Source organism: Uloborus diversus, chromosome 1 (genome assembly GCF_026930045.1).
Source record: "Uloborus diversus isolate 005 chromosome 1, Udiv.v.3.1, whole genome shotgun sequence".
Lineage (NCBI taxonomy): Eukaryota > Metazoa > Arthropoda > Arachnida > Araneae > Uloboridae > Uloborus > Uloborus diversus.
Genome location: NC_072731.1, coordinates 259,863,211 through 259,884,841, shown reverse-complemented (window position 1 = coordinate 259,884,841; position 21,631 = coordinate 259,863,211). Strand labels below are relative to the sequence as shown.

Here is a 21,631-nt window from a genome sequence, read left to right as displayed (position 1 = left end):
TTTAGGGGGGGGGTCATGCTGAAGAAGGACCCCCTCCCCCTCCCCATTGAACGAACCTACGGATTTGGGTTCGCAAATTTTTTGAAACTGCTTGGGTGTCGATAAAAAGCACCAAATTGGCCAGGAATAAGGCACGTAATAGAGCATAAACGCTTTAAATGAATTTCATAAGCAAAAAAAAAAAAAAAAAAGTAGAATTTCAAAGATTTATTTTCAAAAATAATTCATGAATTGAAAAGATAACTGAAACCTTTGACATTTTATTCATAAAGTGTTTGAACACAATGTGGACTGATACTATTGTCGACGGTTTGGGGGGGGGGGGGTCATGATCCATATCCTCCCCATCTATTCGCTAATGGATACATCAAATTATTACTATCGTATGTATAATATTTGAATAATTCTAGAGCATAATAATTCCATTTCATTTTCATAATCTTTACTAATAATAAAGCTCAAAGTCTCTCTGTCTGGAGGATGTCTGGATCTCTGTGACGCGCATAGCGCCTAGACCGTTCGACCGATTTTCATGAAATTTGGCACAAAGTTAGTTTGTAGCATGGGGGTGTGCACCTCGAAGCGATTTTTCCAAAATTCGATCTTGCTCTTTTTCTATTTCAATTTTGAGAACATTTTCCGGAGCAAAATTATCATAAGATGGACAAGTGAATTACGAAATTACCATGACGTGGAATGGGAGAGCAAATAAACACAGCCAATTGGCGAGAAATTCGTCATCCATTATTTGTAAATATACAGGCGAACCGAATAACCTTTTAATTTTCAACTACAGGCAAAGCCGTGCGGGTACCACTCGTTATTAAATATTTCTCAATCCGTCAATTAATTCAAATGAAATGATGAACTTTAATCTATTAAATGTTCAAAGAAATCATAAATTAGACTTGGTACAACTAATTTTAAGCAACTTTTTACATTGAAATTTATGAGATTTAACGGAATGAATTAGCTGCTATAATTGCACTTTTAAAAATTTCACTAGAATTTAAAAAATATCATGATATCCACCATTGTCATTGATTACTTTTCATGTCACTATAAAAAAAATTCGAAATGAAAAAAAAAAAATCATTTTCACCTTTAATATATTTTTAAACTAAACCAATGTATGTGCAAAATTAAAAAATATTTTTAATTTTTTTAATAATTCTTTTGAAGGAATCAATATACTTATCATTGTTAAATTTTGCATCGCAAAACTAGAAGGTTAAGAGACTAAACAATTGAAGCTCGTATTATAGAAAAACAATGCCTATTCAAGCTCAAACAAGCTGAAGGAACAACGAACAAACAAATGAGAAAATCGAGAAAAAGAAAAACCGTAGATTTCAACACATAATTTCTCTTCGCCCAATAAAACCCATGAGACCATAATGAATGAAAATTCCTTTGTACCGAATATCCTTTATTATTCCTCTAATATTGTGGGTAGCAACTTTGAGTTTTCGCTTTTTAGACATGAAACGGCTTTTGTCTGAGCAAAAGATAATTAAAGCTGGCTTATTATGTCACCGAAACTTATTTTAATAATTTATGCAATGTCAGAGCTGACGCATTGTGAAAATGCAATTCTCGGAATCCTGTTACAAAAAAGTTGTCGAGTGGCTTTTTATGAGAACATTTGATACACATTGACAATAAAACTGACCAATTTGGAACGTAATGAAGGAACGTATTATCCCCACACTACGTCTTTATGTATATTCACAGAATTCTTTCGTCAAGTAAATCAGAAAAACAACACACAAATGAATATTCAAATGTGTAGTAAAACATAATTCAGAAACTGATGTTAGAATATGAGTATGGAAAAAAGTGCGTTTCTACGCTGTATTCTAATACGGTTGGCTCAATGTCTTCTTGAGTAGACACCGAAATTCCAATTAATTTATGGACATTTCATCATCACTATAATATATTCCGTTGTGAAATTAGTCTAGTAGATATTTTCAATAAACAGCCTTTTCAACTAACAAAACATCTTCAAAATGAGAATATGAACAATGTACAACTGCATATAGAACAAAATATATATATATATATATATATATATATATATATATATATATATATATATTGTGGATGCATCAAATATTCGGTTGGTATTCGACAGACAAACCTATAGTATTTGGTTCAACCGAATACTTTAATGTTCGGCAATCGAAAAGTAAACAAATTAAGGGTACACAAGGGTACAAAACCAGGTGCTCCATGACACCATTGCACCAATCTGTCGCCAGAACCGCTACCCATTGACGATGGAAAATTGCCACATGGAAAACGTATAAACTTGTACCCGCTAACGTTTAAAGGATGTTTAACGGCCAAGTCACACAACATTAACTATAATAATAAAGAAATCGCAGTAAGGAACCCTAGACTTGTCATGACTTTGTCTAGATTTCATTACTTTTTAGAGATAAACGAGCAGCTCCATCAAGACTTGGCTAGTTTTTTACAGAATGTTTTTGGTGGAATATTATTTACCGCTTATATAACGTAATGTATTTTTATTTCTTATCAATCTTAAATGATGGGAATTAGTAATCTGGAAATAGTGTGCTAGATGAAGTTTTGCGGTTTTATTCATGTATAGGTGTTTTTCCCTGGGGGAAAAAAAACGAAATTTTATACAAAAAACCCTTTACTTTAATGTAAAGTCTGCTTGAGTTGAGCCCTGAAAAAAAATTGTGAATGAAATCGAACCGCAGACGATTTGTAACTATGACAGCTAAAATTTCGCTCTCTAAATAAATATTGAAAACAATCGGAGCAACATCAACTTTGATCAAGTGAGGATAAGACATAGTGTAAAGAAATTATGTAGAGAGGCCCCGCTATATACTAAGAAATTGAAGCCGGAAGTTGCACCGCTGTATCCCAAGATCCTTAGCTTTTTGCTACGTATCTTCAGATACATCGTCCATCGTGATTCACAACATTCCATTACTAAATCTCAATTGGTTGTTAATTGAAACTTAAATATTGTAGCAAGTTTATGAAGCACGTTTTTGAAATAGCATTAAAACATGAATTAAAATGCAAACCAATCTGCCAGCTACTTTATACGGCCCCTTTGCGAGATTGGTATAAACTATTCTCGGGAAGCGATCATGTTATCATAACCCCGCTCATCATTGCACCACTCTATCCCATAATTCCGGCTTCCATTTCATCTCCTTTTTACCTCTCTATGTTTATTTCTTTACTCTATGGATAAGAAGAAATTCGTGATTGCTCAAAGCAAAAAAGTGATATTTTGACACTTCTATTACCAACTTTCAGGTTTATTGTCAGTAATAAAGAAACGTACACAGATACTTTTCCCCAACTTCAAAATGAATGGAAATGCTAACAGAGTAATTAATAAAACGTTATATTTTGAAGCTTCTATTGCCTAATTCGCAGTGTATGAAAAGAAACAAAACGCTGTGAGAACGAAAACAAACAATTAGAAAATTCGGTAACGATGCGTAAACTTAACGATCTGTTCTCAGATTGACCTCAGCTACAACGTCTGATGCTCCGATGCGCGCACTTCAAGGTTAATCGCTTATTATTCTGTCGAATTTAGGAGAGCATCATCGAGGAACCGTTTCCGCTCGCATTCTATTCTATTCTACACTTTTCTCTTGCATGACCTATTGAAGTCCACAACAGAACGAGAAGAAATCGAATTGTGAAATTTAGCAGATAGGACGAGATCCATCGTTCTTTATTGATGAGAGGAATTGTTCTTGTATTCACGTGCGTTGGTGGGAAATGATTTTTTGCCTAGATAGATAGATGATAAACATTTAAAATATTGTCATCGTTCAAACAACGTCTATAAAACTGAGACAGTAAAAACTAGATCACTAAATATGCTGCCACTAATAAGTAATTCTACCCAAGTGTGAATCACCGATTGGAATGAAACTTTGCACATTGATAGAACACTTAAAAATATTGAAACTGTTTTTTGATCAATCACGATTGCTTATTGTTCTCATTTGACTGTTTTTGATGCTACGCTGATTTTATTTTCCCGCCAGCACCCTCTGCAGCATCACCGTCGACCGGCCGCGTCACGATGCTGCTCCTCTTGCGAAAACAGTGTCCAGGTTGTGTCCATATCCTACACACACACGCATACATACACACACCTACACACGCACACACACACACCTACACATACTCCTACACACACATACACACACTCATGCCTGCACACAGACACAAACACACATGCCTACATACACACACACGATCGCCTACACACACACACACACGAACGCCTACACGCACACGCGCGTACACAACACTCTCTCACACACACATGCATACATACACTCACACACACACATGCGCCTACACAAACACACACGCACATACACACGCTCGTGATTGCGAAAAACATAATTCGAATTCAAGATGCCAAAAATTCAAATTAATATAATTTTTTTTCTAACTAGTCTTACCTTTATGTGTATTTTTTTTTAAATCGGAAACAGGCACATTTAAATGTGAAATTTACCCATAAATACATTGGATAGTTGGGATATTAGGAGGTACAATATATTCTTTTATTTTAAATTTTAACCACAAAAATTGAAATAATGATTAAAAACTCGGAAAAACTAAACAAACAAAAGTTGACGTGTTTCAGGATTTTTCTGAACATACTATTCATAGGGGTAAACCATCCCTCGTAATCTTACCCCGTCGCGCGGCTAGTTGCCTATAAGAAATTCCAGGTCAGATAAATCCCCTTATTGACCTCACCATCTTCGATTTCAATAAAATTTGCCATGAAGAGCACATATGACAAGATGAGTAATCCTGCCAATTTTTAGATTTCTGTTTAGAAAACTGTTCGAAACATAATCCTGTAAGAAAACTCAAAATGTGCGGGGAAAATGAAAAGAGTGTGTTTTTACAAATGACAGTAAATTTTCTGCTAATCATAGTAGAATAAAAATTTAAAAAATATTGTAAAGCTAAAAAATAGAGCTTTCTATTGATGTATAACATGACGTCCTTACTATATATTTAAGTTTCAGGGTCATTCACCGTGACGGGGTAATATTGCGGAGGATGGTTTACCCCTATTAATAGTATTTTCAGAAAAGTCCTGAAACATGTCAACTTTCGTTTGTTCGATTTTTTTTTCTAATTTTAAATCATCATTTGAATTTTTGTGATTAAAATTTAAAATAAAAGAATATATCGTTCCCTCTAATGTCCCAATTATCCAATATTTAGGGGTAAATTTCACTCCGTTAAAAGTGCCTGTTGCCGATGATTAAAAAAAAGGTTCAATATTTTTAAGTGTTTTATCAGTGTGCAAAGTTTTTTCCAATCGTTGAATCACACTTGGGTAAGGTTACTTGTAAGTCACTACACGCTGTCATGAAGACACGACACGATGGCACTAAGTCACTAAACATAAGGCGAGCAGATTTTGAAGTTTGAAATTTGGAGCATATATGTATAAATTTTTAAATACAGAGCATATTTTTTAATACAAATTATTTTATATTTACTCTTATTATTGAGCAGGTGCTATATAGATCAATATATGTATGTGAATAATGTTTGGTTTTTTTAAAACAATGATACATAGTTTTTTCTAATGTAAATAAAGAACGAATCAAAACAAAGTATTCAAATAAAATTTTGTAATCCTCGTAAACTATTTTAATGAGGTAGCCTGATATTTTTGTAAAGCATGAACCTTTGTTTGAGAATGTAACCCCTTTTTGATCTTATCAGTAATTTCAGTCAACATTTGTGAGGTGATTAACATACTCAACAGTGTCCATTTTAAGCTATGTCTTAAATCTAGTCAAAGTTGGTAGTATAGCTAAATACTTGTTTTGTAGCAGCATTGTTATTACTAGTCCGAACAATTACTGTTTTTATGGACAGTTCGGGACAAATGATGAAAATTCGGGAGCAAAAATTGAATTGTGACATTGGGACAATGTCTGAAAATATAGAACTGTTCTGGAAAATTCGGGGTGCATGGTCACCTTCTAAACGCTAAGTCATTGAGACACTAAACGCAAAGTACACGAGCCATTTTTCGGACTACTCTACTGCCGTGCTCGGCACAAAAATGTTTCAGTCCCTATTAATTCGCCTTGAACCGGAAGTAATTTATAGCATGACGTATTAACGTACTATATTACTATAAGATTTACATTTAACCATCAATAATTATCATTAAAAAAGTCGTTTATTAATTTATTCTTCATCACCATAAGGGAAATCAACTGTAACATATTCCTTTTTACCACCTGACCCTTCTATAACACACCAATATATTTGAAATTAACCTGCTTTGCAATGGAAACACACAACTAAAGCATTGCATTAATTCGCAACTTCAGAGTTCGAATACGCTACCTTGCGGTGATTAACAATACTAAAGAAAAAGGTAAAACATTCCATTCCACGTGTTTTCTTTGGGGTAAATTACAGGTTTCAGACAGTTAGTGATGTAATGTAATTTCAGAAGAATAGAAAAGAAAGCTTCCTACAAGCACAATGAAAAATTACTATCATTCACTAAGCGTCAAAGCAAGTTATAAGTTACTGCATTTGTTTGTTTTACCTTTCTCATCCGCCATTAGACAGTGGCTACAGCGCCCCCTATAGTTTATTGAAGTTGCGAATTAACCTGTGCAAGAATTATACACAATTCTATATTTAAACACAAAGTCAGGCACATTGAAAAAAAAAAAAACTCGTCAACAATTTTGACGAGTTTTAAAATGACGTTTTTAACGAAAGATCGCGTCAAGTTATATTTAATAACCCATAATTATCATTGAGATGTTTAGTAATTTATTCTTATCATCACACGGGAATTCAACTCTGACGCATTCCCTTTAAAGTCTAATCCTTCTATTCGCAACTCCAATAAACTCTAGGGGGCGCAGCAGCCACAGTCTAATGGCGGACGAAAAAGGTAAAACAAACAAATGCCGTAACTTATAACTTGCTTTGACGCTTTGTGAATGACAGTAATTTTTCATCGTGTTGTAGGAAGCTTTCTTTTCTATTCTTCTGAAATTACATTACACCAAAAACTGTCCGAAGCCTGTAATTTACCCTAAAGAAAACACGTGGAATGGAATGTTCTACCCTTTTCGGCAGTACTGTTAATCACCGCAAGGTAGCGTATTCGAACTCTGGAGTTGCGAATAACACATTTCACTTTTTGTTGGAATTAACCTAATTTACGATGGCAACACACAAATAAAGCATTGCCTTAATTATCCTGTGTAAGAACTATGTAAAATTCCAAGTGTAATCACAAGACCAATAACGTACATAGATAAGAAACTCGACAACAACTTTGACAAGTGTTTTACTAACGTTTTTGACGACAGATCACATCAGTTTATATTTAATCATTAATTAAGTTGTTATAAATTTATTCTCATCATCACACGGGAAATCAACTCTAACGCATTCCTTTTAATACCTAATCCTTCTATTTAGACTTTTATTAGACTATTTGTTGGAATTAACCTAATTTGCGATGGCAACATACAAATGAAGCATTGCCTTAATTAACCTGCGCAAGAACGATGTAAAATTCTAAATTTAAACTTATCGCCAATTCGCTACTCCAATAAACTAAAGGAGACGCTGCAGTCACTGTCTAATGGCGGATGAAAAAGGTAAAACAAACAAATGCCGTAACTTATAACTTGCTTTGACGCTTTGTGAATGACAGTAATTTTTCATCGTGTTGTAGGAAGCTTTCTTTTCTATTCTTCTGAAATTACAATACACCACAAACTGCCCGAAGCCTGTAATTTATCCCAAAGAAAACACGTGGAATGGAATGTTTTACCTTTTTCGGAAGTATTGTTAATCACCGCAAGGTAGCGTATTCGAGCTCTGGAGTTGCGAATAACACATTTTACTTTTTGTTGGAATTAATCTACTTTACGATGCAAACTCACAAATGAAGCATTGCCTTAATTATCCTGTGCAAGAATTGTGTAAAATTCCAAGTGCCACACACACACAAGACCAATAAATGTAATCACAAGACCAATAAGGTACATAAAAAAGAAACTCGTCAACAACTTTGACGAGTGTTTTACTAACGTTTTTGACTACAGATCGCATCAGTTTATATTTAATCATTAATTAAAAAGTTGTTTATTAGTTTATTCTCATCATCACACGGGAAATCAACTCTAACGCATCAAATCTTCTATTTAGACTTTTATTAGACTATTTGCTAGAATTAACCTAATTTGCGATGGCAACGTACAAACCTGCCTTAATTAACCTGCGCAAGAACTGTGTAAAATTCTAAATTTAAACTTATCGCCAATAAGACACCAGAGAAAAAAAACTCGTCAACTTCTTCATTAAAGAGCTCAAGCGGCGTTCGGGGCTAATTGACTTAAAAAGTTTTTTTTAGGGACTCTACTTTGATCGCAGCAGGAAACGAAAAATGCAGACGATACGGCTGCTTTCGTTCGCTCCATCATTGTTTTCTTCTTTTCTCACGTCGGATAATGACACTTCAACAGTCCGATTGTCCGCTCGCCATTTTATATCTGTCAGGAATTAAGTAGGTTTATGGAAACGCGTTCACTACCGGGTTAGTGGTGTCAGTGGCGTCGATTGCGAAGGCGCTGAGGGGGAAAAGTAATTGACCACTAAATGGAACTTGTGATGCGAATGTTTCCGACTCGGATGAAATATTGGCATTGCTCACACGTCGAAACTCAGTGATGCTGCCATCACCAGTGTGACAAATGTTTAGTTTAAAGACCAAGCCAATCGTGCAGGCGAATGGATAACTTTGTTGTGATGGTACCAGAAGGTGGACTGTAGTATTCGAGAATGGGATAATGAAGTCTTTAATCTTATATAATAAACTAGTGGTACCCGCACGGCTTTGCCCGTAATAGAAAAATTAAAAGGTCTTTTGGTTCGCCTGTATATTTACAAATAATGTATAGTGAATTTTCTCGCCAATTGGTTTGTACCCATGTTACGGTTCCACGTTACGATAATTTCGTATCTCGCCAATTGGCTTGTGCCCATGTTACGGTTCCACGTTGTGATAATTTCGTAATTTACTCGTCCATCTTATGATAGTTTTGTTCTTAAAATTGGAATAGAAAAAGAACCACATCGAATTTTCGAAAAATCGCTTCGAGTTGCACACCCTTATGCTACAAACTAACTTTGAGTCAAATTTCATGAAAATCGGCTGAGCGGTCTAGGCGCTATGTGCGTTACAGACATCCAGACATCCTCCGGACAGAGAGACTTTCAGCTTTATTATTAGTAAAGAAAAACTGAGCGTATGTATCTATGTAGTCATCTATGTCCGAGTTTCTTCTCCTGAACGACAGTGAACAGACCATCGAACCAGATATCGATGGATTCGGACTCTTCCCGTCTTTATGTTTGGCTATTTAACATCATCCTCCGATAATAATTAGCGGAGATATCAATTAAAATCTATATTAATTATGACACTTAAATTTCGACACACAAAATCCTTACGTTTCGAAGGCTTTCCTCCATTCAAATTATTATTCAGTGCTTCATCTCAACTTTCCGCAACAATGCTTTTATTAAAAGTTATAGCGCGTGAAGAAAATCATATTGAGACGAAAGATCTGTTCCCATTTTTTGTCTCGAATATGAGCACATAAAATTCTTGGTTTTGCTTTAAAGGCGTCTCCTTTAATCGGAAAATTTAAAATGTTTACTTTTTGGTTATTTTTCCGAAATCTGTCGCAAAATTTTAATGATTTTTTTTTTTTTGTTCAAGCCTGATTGTTGAACACGCGTCACTTGACATAACTTTTATTTTCGAGGTGGATCGTGCAAAGCCGGGCGGCACGTAGCAAGTGCACTTATAAAATTTTTACCAAATTTTTTGAGAACATGTTCCCAAAATCATCACAATAATCATTATGCAAAGATACTCTTCGCTGCAGTTTCTAAGAAACCCAAATCGTTCGACTTCTAGTTTTAGAAGCAAAAAATTGCTCTTTCTATGCGAAGGAATTGCTCTATCGTTTCGAACTCGGTACCATTTGAAAACGTATTAAAAAAAGAAAAAAAAATACCCCAGACAAAGTTTGCTCTTTCTGTTGAAAATTTAAGTCATTTAGAATAAGAGTTATGAGGCTTTTTAAGTCAGAAGAACTTGATTTTAACATAGGCACAGCTCTTCTTTTTTTTTCATTGTGTGACTTAGCTTTAATTGACATGAAAAATTAACCGGCGTAAAAAAGACTTTATTTAAAACATTTTCCCTGCTGAAGATACATTAAAGCCTTTATGACAATTAGAAGACTTGGAATATTTGTTTCTAGCTGATTTGAAAAGGTTCAACTCAAACCACCTCAGATTATTAAGGAATTCATACAACAATACTAATAAGAAAAATGCATTTGACTATACTAAATCTATGCGTATGTTATTTAATCCAACTAAAGTGGCATTGCGAGTTTCCACTTAGCTGGTTTAGGGGATGGTGTTTTTTTTTTTTGAGCAATCACGATTGCTTATTGCTTTCACTTGACTGTTTTTGGCGTCCTATCATTTTATTTTCCCACCGCCACCCTCCGCACCATCACCGTCGACCGGCTCCTCACGATGCTGCTCCTCTAGCGAAAGCCGTCTCCAGGTTGCATCCATGTCCTACACACACGCGCATACATACACAACTACACACACACACGCACACATTCACACACACAAACACACACACAAAAATACACACACATACACACAACTACCCACACACTAATGCCTGCGCACAGACACACACGCATATGCCTACACACAGATACACATCCCCCCCACACACACATTCATACACACAACTACCCACACACTTATGCCAGCACACAGACACAAACACACATGCCTACACACATATACACATACCCCCACACACAAACACACATACCCCCACACACAAACACAAACGCCTGCATACACATACTCGTGATTGCGAAAAACATAATTTGAATTCAAGATGTCAAAATTCAAATTTTTTTTTTTTTTTTTTTTTTTTTTTGAGCAATCACGATTGCTAACTGTTTTCATTTGGCCGTCCGTGAAGTTGTGGTTCCTTTTTCAACCCCACCGTCCTTTGCAGGCGCGACTCCTCACGGTTGTCGCTTCTCCTGGTCGGTGCCGTCCATGTCCTACACACATGTACGCACACACACATTCAAACAAACACATACATACACACACGCGCCTCTACACACACACACACATGCACGCCAACGTGCATACACACAGGTCTACGCACACACACAAGCCTATATATACAACTATACACACGTAACCGCCCAAGAGGAGGAGCAGGCTTGGGGAGACAGGAACAGTTTCTAGAAACAAGTGAGTGGGGTAGTAGCCAATGAGTAGGGTCCTGTCGCAACTCGTGATTGCGAAAAACATAATTTGAATTCAAAATTTCAGAAATTCAAATTAATTTTGATTTAAATCCTTTTTTTTTTTTTTACGCCTATGTGGAAATAACTCGTTTACTGATTGTCAGCCAGTAAAAGATAATTTGCAGGGAAGTTACATCACATTAATGACATTTATAGCAAACGCTATGTCACATGATAGCCAATTTACAAACGTTTTCCGTGGAATACTACAAAAACTTTACACCAAATAAAAATTAATTAGAAACCATAACAAAATAAAACCGTAAAGGTTTCTCGGGAAAACGCTTGAAAATTTCGATAAAACTTTTGTTTTATAACGCAGAACAGAAGAACAATAAATAAATAAATTCTCTCGGAAATAAATAAATGAAACACAGTGAAATACCGTTAGAACCAGGACCCGTCTATAGGTTCTGAGACACTCGGCACGAACTGTATTTGGTGCCCCAGGGCCTGGTTACAACGAATACCAATACAACGAAATATCCGTTTCAGCGAAATAAATTTCCAGTCCCGTTTTAAATTCCATTACATGACTGGAATTTCATTAAAACGAAATTCCCGCTACAATGAATAAAATGTGCGATTTTCGAGGCTTTCCTTGATTTTAAATCGTTTTTTAAAAAAACATTTCCAGCATTGAAAAGTTCAGTAACGTTTTGAAGCTATAAGTTAGAGAAAACATCTTTATCAAAGTCATAAATCAGATGAAAAATATCAAATGAGATTGCGTCGGCATTATTTTTATGGGAAAGATCTCCGAAGTATTTACATAGATGTAAATCAAGCTTCCGGCATTCAAGCTGTATTTTATTTTCTAGTTAAAGCATCGTGAGGAAAAATAAATCTTAAAGAAAAGCCTTTCGACTCAGACGAATAAATGCATAGATTCGCTTATTATTATTTTCATCACATTTGCCTGTTCATAAAAGCAAAGATTTACCAAACTGATGATCCGCTTAAATACTTAGCATTTTAAATCAGGGATTAATTTTCGTTTCAAAACTTAACCATTTTTCACCTAATGAGACAGAGAGAGAGATGGAGAGAAGGTCACAAATAAAGAAACGAATGAATCTTCGGTAAGAGTGTTAAAAATAGAAATATAAATTAGTGGCTTTATTCACTTTTCACCTTTATGGAAACTGAAAAGGATCGAATTTCAGTCAAGAAAAACAGAATAAGAACATCTTTCTTGCAGTTGGACATTTTCTTGTCTCACTAATATTTATTTGGAGGATTATTTTACACTAGTGTGGTACCCGCACGGCTTTGCCCGTAGTAGAACATTAAGAGGTCATTTAGTTCGCCTGTATATTTACAAATAATGGATGATGAATTTCTCGCCAATTTGCTATGTTAAATGGCTCGCCCATGTTACGGTTCCACGTTATGATAATTTCGTAATTTACTATTCCACGCTGTGATAATTTACTCGGTAAAATGTTTTTAAAATTCGAATATAAAAAGAACAAAATTGAATTTTCGAAAAATCTCTTCGAGGTGCACACCCCCATGCTACAAATTAATTTTGTACCAAATTTTATGAAGATCGGCCGAACGGTTTAAGCGCTATGCTCGTCACAGACATCCAGACAGACAGAGAGACTTTCAGCTTTATTATTCGTAAAGATTTTTAATGGATAATCAATTTGATTTTAATGAAACTGTGTTATTTAATTTAGTTGATGGGTCACTTTACATTTTAATGGAGTATTTAATGACATCTAATAGTTTGTTTCATTTATCTGGAGGATTATTTTACATTTCATTGGAAATATTATTACTTTTTACTGGCTTGATTTATATATATTTAATGGATTATTTTATATTTTAATGGAACTTCAAATCCATTTAATTTGATCTCTCTCTCTCTCTCTCTCTCTCTCTCTCTCTCTCTATCTGTCTGTTTCTCTTGAAGCATTTTACTTTTTAATGAAAATTTTAATGTTGTTAGATTTAGTTGGTAGATCATTTGACATTTCAACGGAACTTTTTTATGATATTACGCAAGACCCCTCGCGTAAGTCGAAATTTCGCGTTGTGAAAAAGTATATGTATACGATTTTTTTTCTAAGCATACCCAATTATTGTAGACATTTGGAAACACCCCTCAAACTGTTTTAACCCATTTCTCTACTGTATATTACCGTTCTTACGCATAAAGAACCCAATTTTTACTGTCATTTAAAAAAACCACACACACATGTTCCTAACGAATTTTGGGCCTAATTTCTCTTACCAATTGATGGGAGAAAAGAAGCCAAACTGGCTAAAAATATATAGCATGAAATAAAATTTAAACTAGTTAAATGCATCACAAAGATATCAGAAAAAATGGATGGGGGAAGGGGTGAAAGTATGAAAGAAAAATCAAAATAAAAATAAAAATTTGCACTCTCAAAATGATCGCTAGAAAAAGAAAAACTAATGCAGATCCTAGTTTTTTTCTTATTCTTTATAAATTAATTATGAACGTTCTAATCAATAAGTTCGAACAATGTTCATCTTATGCAATTAGAAAAATAATGGATAAAAAATGGGGGTAAATGCAAATCTTTGGATTGGCATGACAATTAAAAGCGTGCATAAACTTATTGGACCCAAATTTATAAATTTTTCTGAACATTTCGCTTAGAATTAGAATTTAAAAAAAAAGAAAAGCCAATTTTAAAAAATATTATTTTTCTGCACATCTACGGCCCAAACATAGTAGGGGAATGTGGGGAAAAGTGAAATGGTTAAGATGACTGAGTTTTTTTCAAAGGGAACCAATCGGAAATTTGTTTTGAAAATTAAAGTAAATGAAAAAAGAACATTTTGTTTTATAGTGAAACGTGCGTTTAAAAAATACTCATTATTTCTGGCAATAAATTTGAGTCTTTTTTTAAAAAAAAAAAAAGAAAAAAAAAGTGGACATTTTTCAGTTTTTTTTTCATGGGGCAAAGCGAAAAATGAAACATTTTTCTAATGAAATATTTCTATTCGATTATGAAACATATTTCTGATCAAAAGAATGAGTAAATAAAAGGTTAAATGAATAAATGAAAAGATAATGAAACAATGAGCAAATAATTAAATGAATAAATCAATTTAAAAAAGGGAAAATAAATGAGCAAGTTAAAGAATGAATGAATACGAAAGTAAGTGAATAGATAAATTCATAAGTGAATTAATAAATAAAGAAATGTAAATGAATTTATTAATAAACGAAAACGTAAGTGATTTATAGTAAATGATTGAGTGAGCAAATGAAACAAACTACAGTGAAGCACCGCTTATACGTTTCCCTTTTATACGTTTTTATCAATTATACGTTTTTAAAATTGGTCCCTGCAGAGTCTAATACACATTAACCTATACCTATTATACGTTTTTTTCATTTGTACGCTTTTTCGTACAGTCCCTTCAAAAACGTATAAACGGTGCTTCACTTTCACTTTGCCCCGTATGTACTTGACTAATTGTATAGTAACAAAAATAATTTTTGACTTACGACAAAATATAACAATATGAGTATCAATTTTTGAAAATTGCCTGTATTATCATATGCTCTAATCTTCGGCGGTATTTTTTTCCTAACTAGAATAGACTAGAATGGTGCTACATACTTAAAATAATGATAGGTGAACTGAAAGCAGAGTAAATATTTCACCATTCCACTTTGCCCCACTTTTTCACTTTACCCCTTATTCCCTTACATTTCTAACGATACAGGGAGGATAAACCGGAATGAACACGGAGGAGCATTTCATAAAATCATATTATGGTTAAAAATTGTAAATAAATATTGCATTGAACATCTGCACGTCTCACTTAAGGTTTGAAATATTAAGATTAGGAATTTTATAATTTTATAATTAAAAAATGTTATTGACCACAAAATATTGCAATACGAGTATCGAGTTTTGAAAATGGCTTGCTTCATCATGTACTACCTTGATCTTCAGATACAACAATTTTCTGAATGGGATTAACTACATGTTTAATAACATAGTTCAAATATTGCGAGATATGTGATATTTTACATTTTCACTTTGATGTACACAGTCCCTACGTGTTTTAAATATTGAAAGTAGGTTAATGTGGGGGTAAAGTGGAAAAGCGGGGCAAGTGGTGAAATTTTGACTCTATCTTCAACGCCACATTTCTGGCAATGTTTAAACCATACATTACATAGTACCACATGTAGTCTATTTCAGCCACCGAAAAGTAATTTCTGAAAATCAAAGCATATGATAATACAAGCAATGTAAGTCAAAAACTATTTCTTTTACTTTAAAATGATAAAGTTCTTGTTAATAGTTTGTATAATTAATTCCGTGCATGCAGTTAAAAATGAAATAGTTCGTTTCGTTTACGTATTCAATCATTTATTAAATTATTTACGTGTTCATTTGTTTTGTTAACTCATTTATTTTGTCTCATATATCAAGTAATGTATTCATTTGTTGCTTAATTATCTGTGCATATCATTCGTTTATTTACTTATCCATTTGACCAAAAATATTTTTAGTCATCATATAGAAACTACTTTTTTAGAAAAATATTTTATTTTTCAATTTGCCCCATGAAAAGAAAGTGAAAAATTTCCACTCTTTTTTTAAAGATACAAATTTACTAACAAAAAATAAAAATGATACTTCGACGCAAGTTTTTTTTTTATATAAAATGCATTGTTCTGTTTTTGTACCGTAATTTTCAAAATACATTTCCGATTTGTTCGTTTGGAAAAAAGTAAGTTTTCTTAAGTATTTTACTTTGCCCTACATTCTCCAAAATTATTAAAATATACCCTGATGACCATTCATTTTTGTCACACCTGTAATAGTAATAATGCGTTTGTCAAAAATGCATTTGGGTTTTCCACGGTGGAGGTCAAAACCCACGAAAAAAAATTGAAAGTACTTCCAAAAGTATTTTTCAATTAAAACAGCTATACAGTGAAGAAATTATTCTATTTTAGAGGGACTTATCTTTTAACATCCACAGGGAAAACCAAACTACGTTTTGATAGTTCATGCTACATGTTCGAAATGCTCAAATCCATTGATGATTTTTCCTCACTTAGATTTAAAAAAAAAGCTGCTTATTATTTTTTTTGTGTTTATAAAAGTATTTATCAGAAACAATTTAAAAAACAGAAATTTGATGTTTATCGAACTGCAGAAAAACTATATATTTTTGCAGAAAATTATTAATCCAGAACTATTACTACTATCTTCAATGTCAAATTTTCAAGCATTGCCATTCGAACAAAGAAAAACTTAAATAAAATTGCAAAACGGCAACAACACTTTAGAATAAATGCTGGTACAATTTGTTATGAAACAAAAAAATATTTTGTTGTAACGGTTTCTCATCAATTTTTCTGAGGTTATACTCTAGTAATCCATTACGCACAATTTACGTATGTGATCATATACATAGTATGTCATAATATGAAAATTTATAAAGCTTGAGGGTACGCGCTATACTGTCGTGCTAAGCGCAAAAGTTGTATCTGCATATGAATTCAAAATGAGAAATTGCCGTTTAAAGCTGTGTACCTCGATGTATTTGATACGAATGCAACTTTTTCAGATTTAAAAAAAAAAATAATAATCTTATTGATAAATGACCATAAACTGTTGTATTTAGGTGAAATATGTGAGAAAGAACCCCCTGGTGACCGTAACTCAGTTTTGACAAAAAGTGTAGTTACGACTTTTGTGCTTAGGACGGCAGTATATGTCTAAATAACAGAATTTTTTTAAAAAATACCAAGCAGGTTTCATAATGCACTCAAAAGGACAAAATAACTTTTCTGGGTCAGAAAGGACCATTTAAGAATTCCTGTAGTTTTCGAAAATTCCAAGAAAATGACACCACAAACGAAGAAAAGTGCGGCTCAAGTCATGAAGAGAATTTCTCTCTTATCATTATATAGCTTTCAATCATAACTTTGAGTGTTGAAACATGCAAAAAAATTCTGTTATTTTATTCTTTTTAGTCTGAATGTAGTTCAGAAATAGAATAATTTTACCCTCACGAAACTTCACTTTATTTTTTCATATAAATGCTCGGTTTGAAAGGGAAAAAAACCTATTTACGTGTCTAAAACTTTAAGCAGTTGGCACTAAAATTTAATCCTTGTTCCTCTCTGGGATTTGTGCTTGCTAATTTCATGCTTGCTTCAGAGAAGCCTTGATTCAAAATTTTCATTACGATTGATTTTAACGTTACTGTTGCAAGGCAACAATATTTGTAACAATGGGTTTTATACTTAAACACTAACAAAAATACCCGGCGTTGCCTGGGTCAGTAATAATTATTAGAAAAAATCGTTACTTGCTTTTGTTTTCTGTTTTAAGTAAAAGAATTTAAAACACATCTTTTTGACGTGATTAAAAATCGAGTTTCTTCCTTACCCATAAAACTAAAATAGCAATCAGTATAAAAACAAATTAGTATTGATTAAGAAACGAAAGCACTATATTTAAGCATATACAAATTTAAAAAACATGAAATTAATCTTCTCATGTTTAAAAAGATTAATCTGTTGATACTTTTTTTTTTTAACATGGAGTCGAAAACCTTCTCTGTATGGCTAATGAAGTACGAAGTGATTAAAAAAAAGTAGCTGCGCTCGTAATCCCCTTATACTTGCTTTAGTTATTTCGGGAAATTTCAATCATTGTGGCTCTTGGTGCGATTTTACCGAATTTGCGAAAGTCGTTTCGAGGTACCTTCGATGATGCTCCCCCATTCTTTCCTTACTTTGTAAAACGATATGATATTAATTTTCGTTACAGAGATATCGTCGCCAGATGCTGAGATATTTTTGGTCACCATAAAATGGCGCTAAACAGTTTCATCCCAAATGTTACCAAAATAAGTAATAAAATTTGGTGATTGTTTGAAATTGTGCAAAAAAGAAAATTAATGAAAGTTTTTGTGCTGTTTATGGATTTGCCTAATTTAGTTGCTGGATTATTTAACACAGTAAAAAAAGTCTTTTGAAAATTCTTTGATTGGCGATATTTTCTTTACATGGTGAAAGCTGAGAAACATTATGACGTAGTCTTCGGCTTCAAAAACAGCAACGTTGAAAAAACTGCCAAATGCATCAGCTACGGAAATCTTTCTGCAAAAATTTTGGCGATCTGCTGGTTGTTTGGATAATGAGTAAGTGTTCAATTAGCATAAATAATAATAAAAACCATTAATTACTTTAAAGTTCCGTTTAAATGGAAAATCATCAGCCAAATCATGTATTATTTGCCAATCTTGTGCAAAAATCTTACTTCAAGATTTGACTTGAGAAAAGCCTTGAACAATCACGAAAAGCAAAGAAAGTCAACAATACAACAATTGTCGCTATCGACAGGGAGTTGAGATGATACACTAAATACTGTATTGAGTTGAGGAAAGCCTTCTAACATGGATCTAAAAAGCTCATAACTCGTTTTTTATTCTACTTAGAAATTTCGAACAGGTGTCATCTTCAGCAGAAAAATCAGAGCTTTCGATGGACATATAATGTAAATATGTGCAAGTATTTTTTCATCCCAATGTTAGAGAATTTATACAAAAATTGTGTTTTATTGCCCCCCTAAGGGGGTTTTGCCCCCCATAACGGGACGAAAACTACCCTATGTGTTATTCTGATGCATAAGCTATATTATTGTAAAGTTTCATCAAAATCCGTTCAGTAGTTTTTGCGTGAAAGAGTAACAAACATCCATACATCCATCCATACATCCATACATCCATCCATACAGACAAACTTTCGCATATATAATATTAGTGAGATTTAGTAGGGAAATTACATGAAATTTGCTGTTTTCCATCCTAACTGAAATAATAATTTTGTTCTAGAATTTTAATTTTTCAGCGCTAAGTTGTACCTTAGTACCCTGCTAAGTTGTAAGACTAAGCAAATCATTTAGTGAAATCCCAAAGTCTCTAAGTGTTCTAGTTGCAGAGATATAAGCAAAACCAAGCCTCAGATTTCTCCGTGACACTTAGGCCAAGTACAGTGAAACCCGTGAAAACGATACTGTCTACAACGATAACCTGTCTATAACAATGTTTTTTTTTTTTTTTTTTTGGCCCCAGCAAAATGTCAGCATGAATAATCAAACTGTCAATAACGATAACCTCTCTACTACGATATTTTTTTAGGTCCCAACAGTATCGTAGTAGACAGGTTTTACTGTACAACAAAAGTGCTTAAAAAATGTTTGAGAGTATACGGCGTATATGGAGTACCCTATGGGAACACCACTGGTTGTATCCTTTTTAGACAAAATTAATTGCCTTTTATGAAAAAAAAGGAGAAAAAGAAAAAGAAACAAAAAAAAAATCCTTTCAAAATGTGAAACGAATAACTGAACTAGTAATAAAATTTTCATTGATAGGAAAAAGACAAATCATTCTCAGTACTCACCCGTTATAAAGAGGTTAGCTAATAGTATCCACAAGAGCATTTTAAACCGGGTTGAGTCACAACACCGCTGGCTAGCAAACTGATCTGCAAGAGCCACAAGAGCACTGCATCTTACTGACGGGGATCCGCAGTTAGTTTCGGAGAAAAAGTTTTCCCATGCGCGCGTGACGTCACAGGAATGGGGACCAATGAAATCGCTGCGGTTAAAAGGTTTTTCTTTCTACCCCGAAAGAAACCGAGCTATCATTCGGAATTAAAAATAGAAACAATAACTGGCAATTCTAGGAATGTTTACATTTTTTGACACTCGTAATAGTTGGAAAGCAGTTTCTCATCGTAGTCGGCAAAAGACCATAAACCTAATTTCTCTGTAGAGAAACATTGATCTTGATGCGAGAGTTTTTTTTCTTTCTCGCTTTTGTTCTTAATCACATTTGAAGAGACTTTAATACTTTTTTTTTAATTTAAGTAAGCTTTTCGATTTTAAGAATTAAAACAGAAGAAATAATAAAAATTTTAGTCATTAGTAAAAAAACTCCTCTTTGTCCTTTTTTCCTTTTTACTTCCTTTTGCAAAAAAGGAAGTATTGAAGTATTGTATTCACGAAAAAAATTTCACTCAAAAATCAACCTTAATTTCCATTTTGCTCACCCCCGAATGAATGTTGAGTTTTTTTCTTCGACCCGACCACACGCGGATAAGTGCCTAAGAACGTATAGACACGCGAAATAGCCATTTTGACGATTCTCAAGTTAATTACTACGAGTTTCCTCGTGACGTCTGTATGTACGTATGTATATGAGTATGTATGTCGCATAACTCAGGAACGGTATGTCCCAGAAAGTTGAAATTTGGTACGTAGACTCCTAGTGGGGTCTAGTTGTGCACCTCCCCTTTTGGTTGCATTTGGGTGTTTCTAAAGAGGTCTTTTGCTCCTTTGGGGGATAATCATTGTTAATTTCGATGTAAACTCAAGTGGTGTTATAATTTGTCAGACACTTGGCGATGTATCGCCAGTCTTTTGGTCGCCAAGTTTTCTTGCCAACTTGGCAACAAATTTGACGATTTTTTAAAAATATGTTTTAATTTGGCCACTGTTGGTATATTTAGAGAGTAAACTATTGAATCACATTAAAATTGCCAATAATGGGAAAATGAAATTAAATTGGAGTCAAAGGAAGTCATGTGATGCACACATCAGCTCGTTTTTTTTTTTTTCTTTTTAGCTTAAAATATCCTGCAAATATGTATAAATTTGTTTTCTGAAAACAATGCTAGATTCTTCGGCTGAATCGCTTTTTACTTTCTACTATTGCCTAATATGTAGGAAAAAAATCATATTCTTGAAAAAAAAAAATTCTATTTCCGATATTTTAAAAAATAAAACATTATACAAAGATGTGTAGGCAATTCCACGGGTAACTGACTGACATTTTTAGATCAAGACTGTATTTTGCAACATTCAACGCAAAAAATACACTGTGCAAACGGCCTTTTCTCCTGAATTACTGTATTTTTTAAGCTGAATTTAATGGTGCAGTTGAATTTATGAAATACATTTTGGATTATTCAAAAAAAAAAAAAAAAAAATCAAAAGCACGATAACTGAATGACACGGTGCTTTTTAAAAAGTCAGTCAGTTACCGTGTTTTTAACAAATTTTTAAAAATCAACCAAAACGAACTTCAAGAATTCAATTCTACCATTCAATTCAGCTTAAAAAGTACAG

General features: G+C 33.5%; 1 protein-coding gene across 1 annotated transcript in view; it reads right to left on the bottom strand.

Moving 5' to 3' along the window:
• The window catches only part of LOC129227128 (uncharacterized), a 116,017-nt gene extending 96,005 nt beyond the window's left edge, over nt 1-20,012 (bottom strand). The window contains exon 1 of the mRNA XM_054861716.1: nt 19,903-20,012. Coding sequence (XP_054717691.1) covers nt 19,903-19,942 — 40 coding nt within the window. The 5' untranslated portion in view covers nt 19,943-20,012. The remainder of the gene's footprint in view (nt 1-19,902) is intronic.
• Between the last annotated feature and the right edge of the window lie 1,619 nt (nt 20,013-21,631).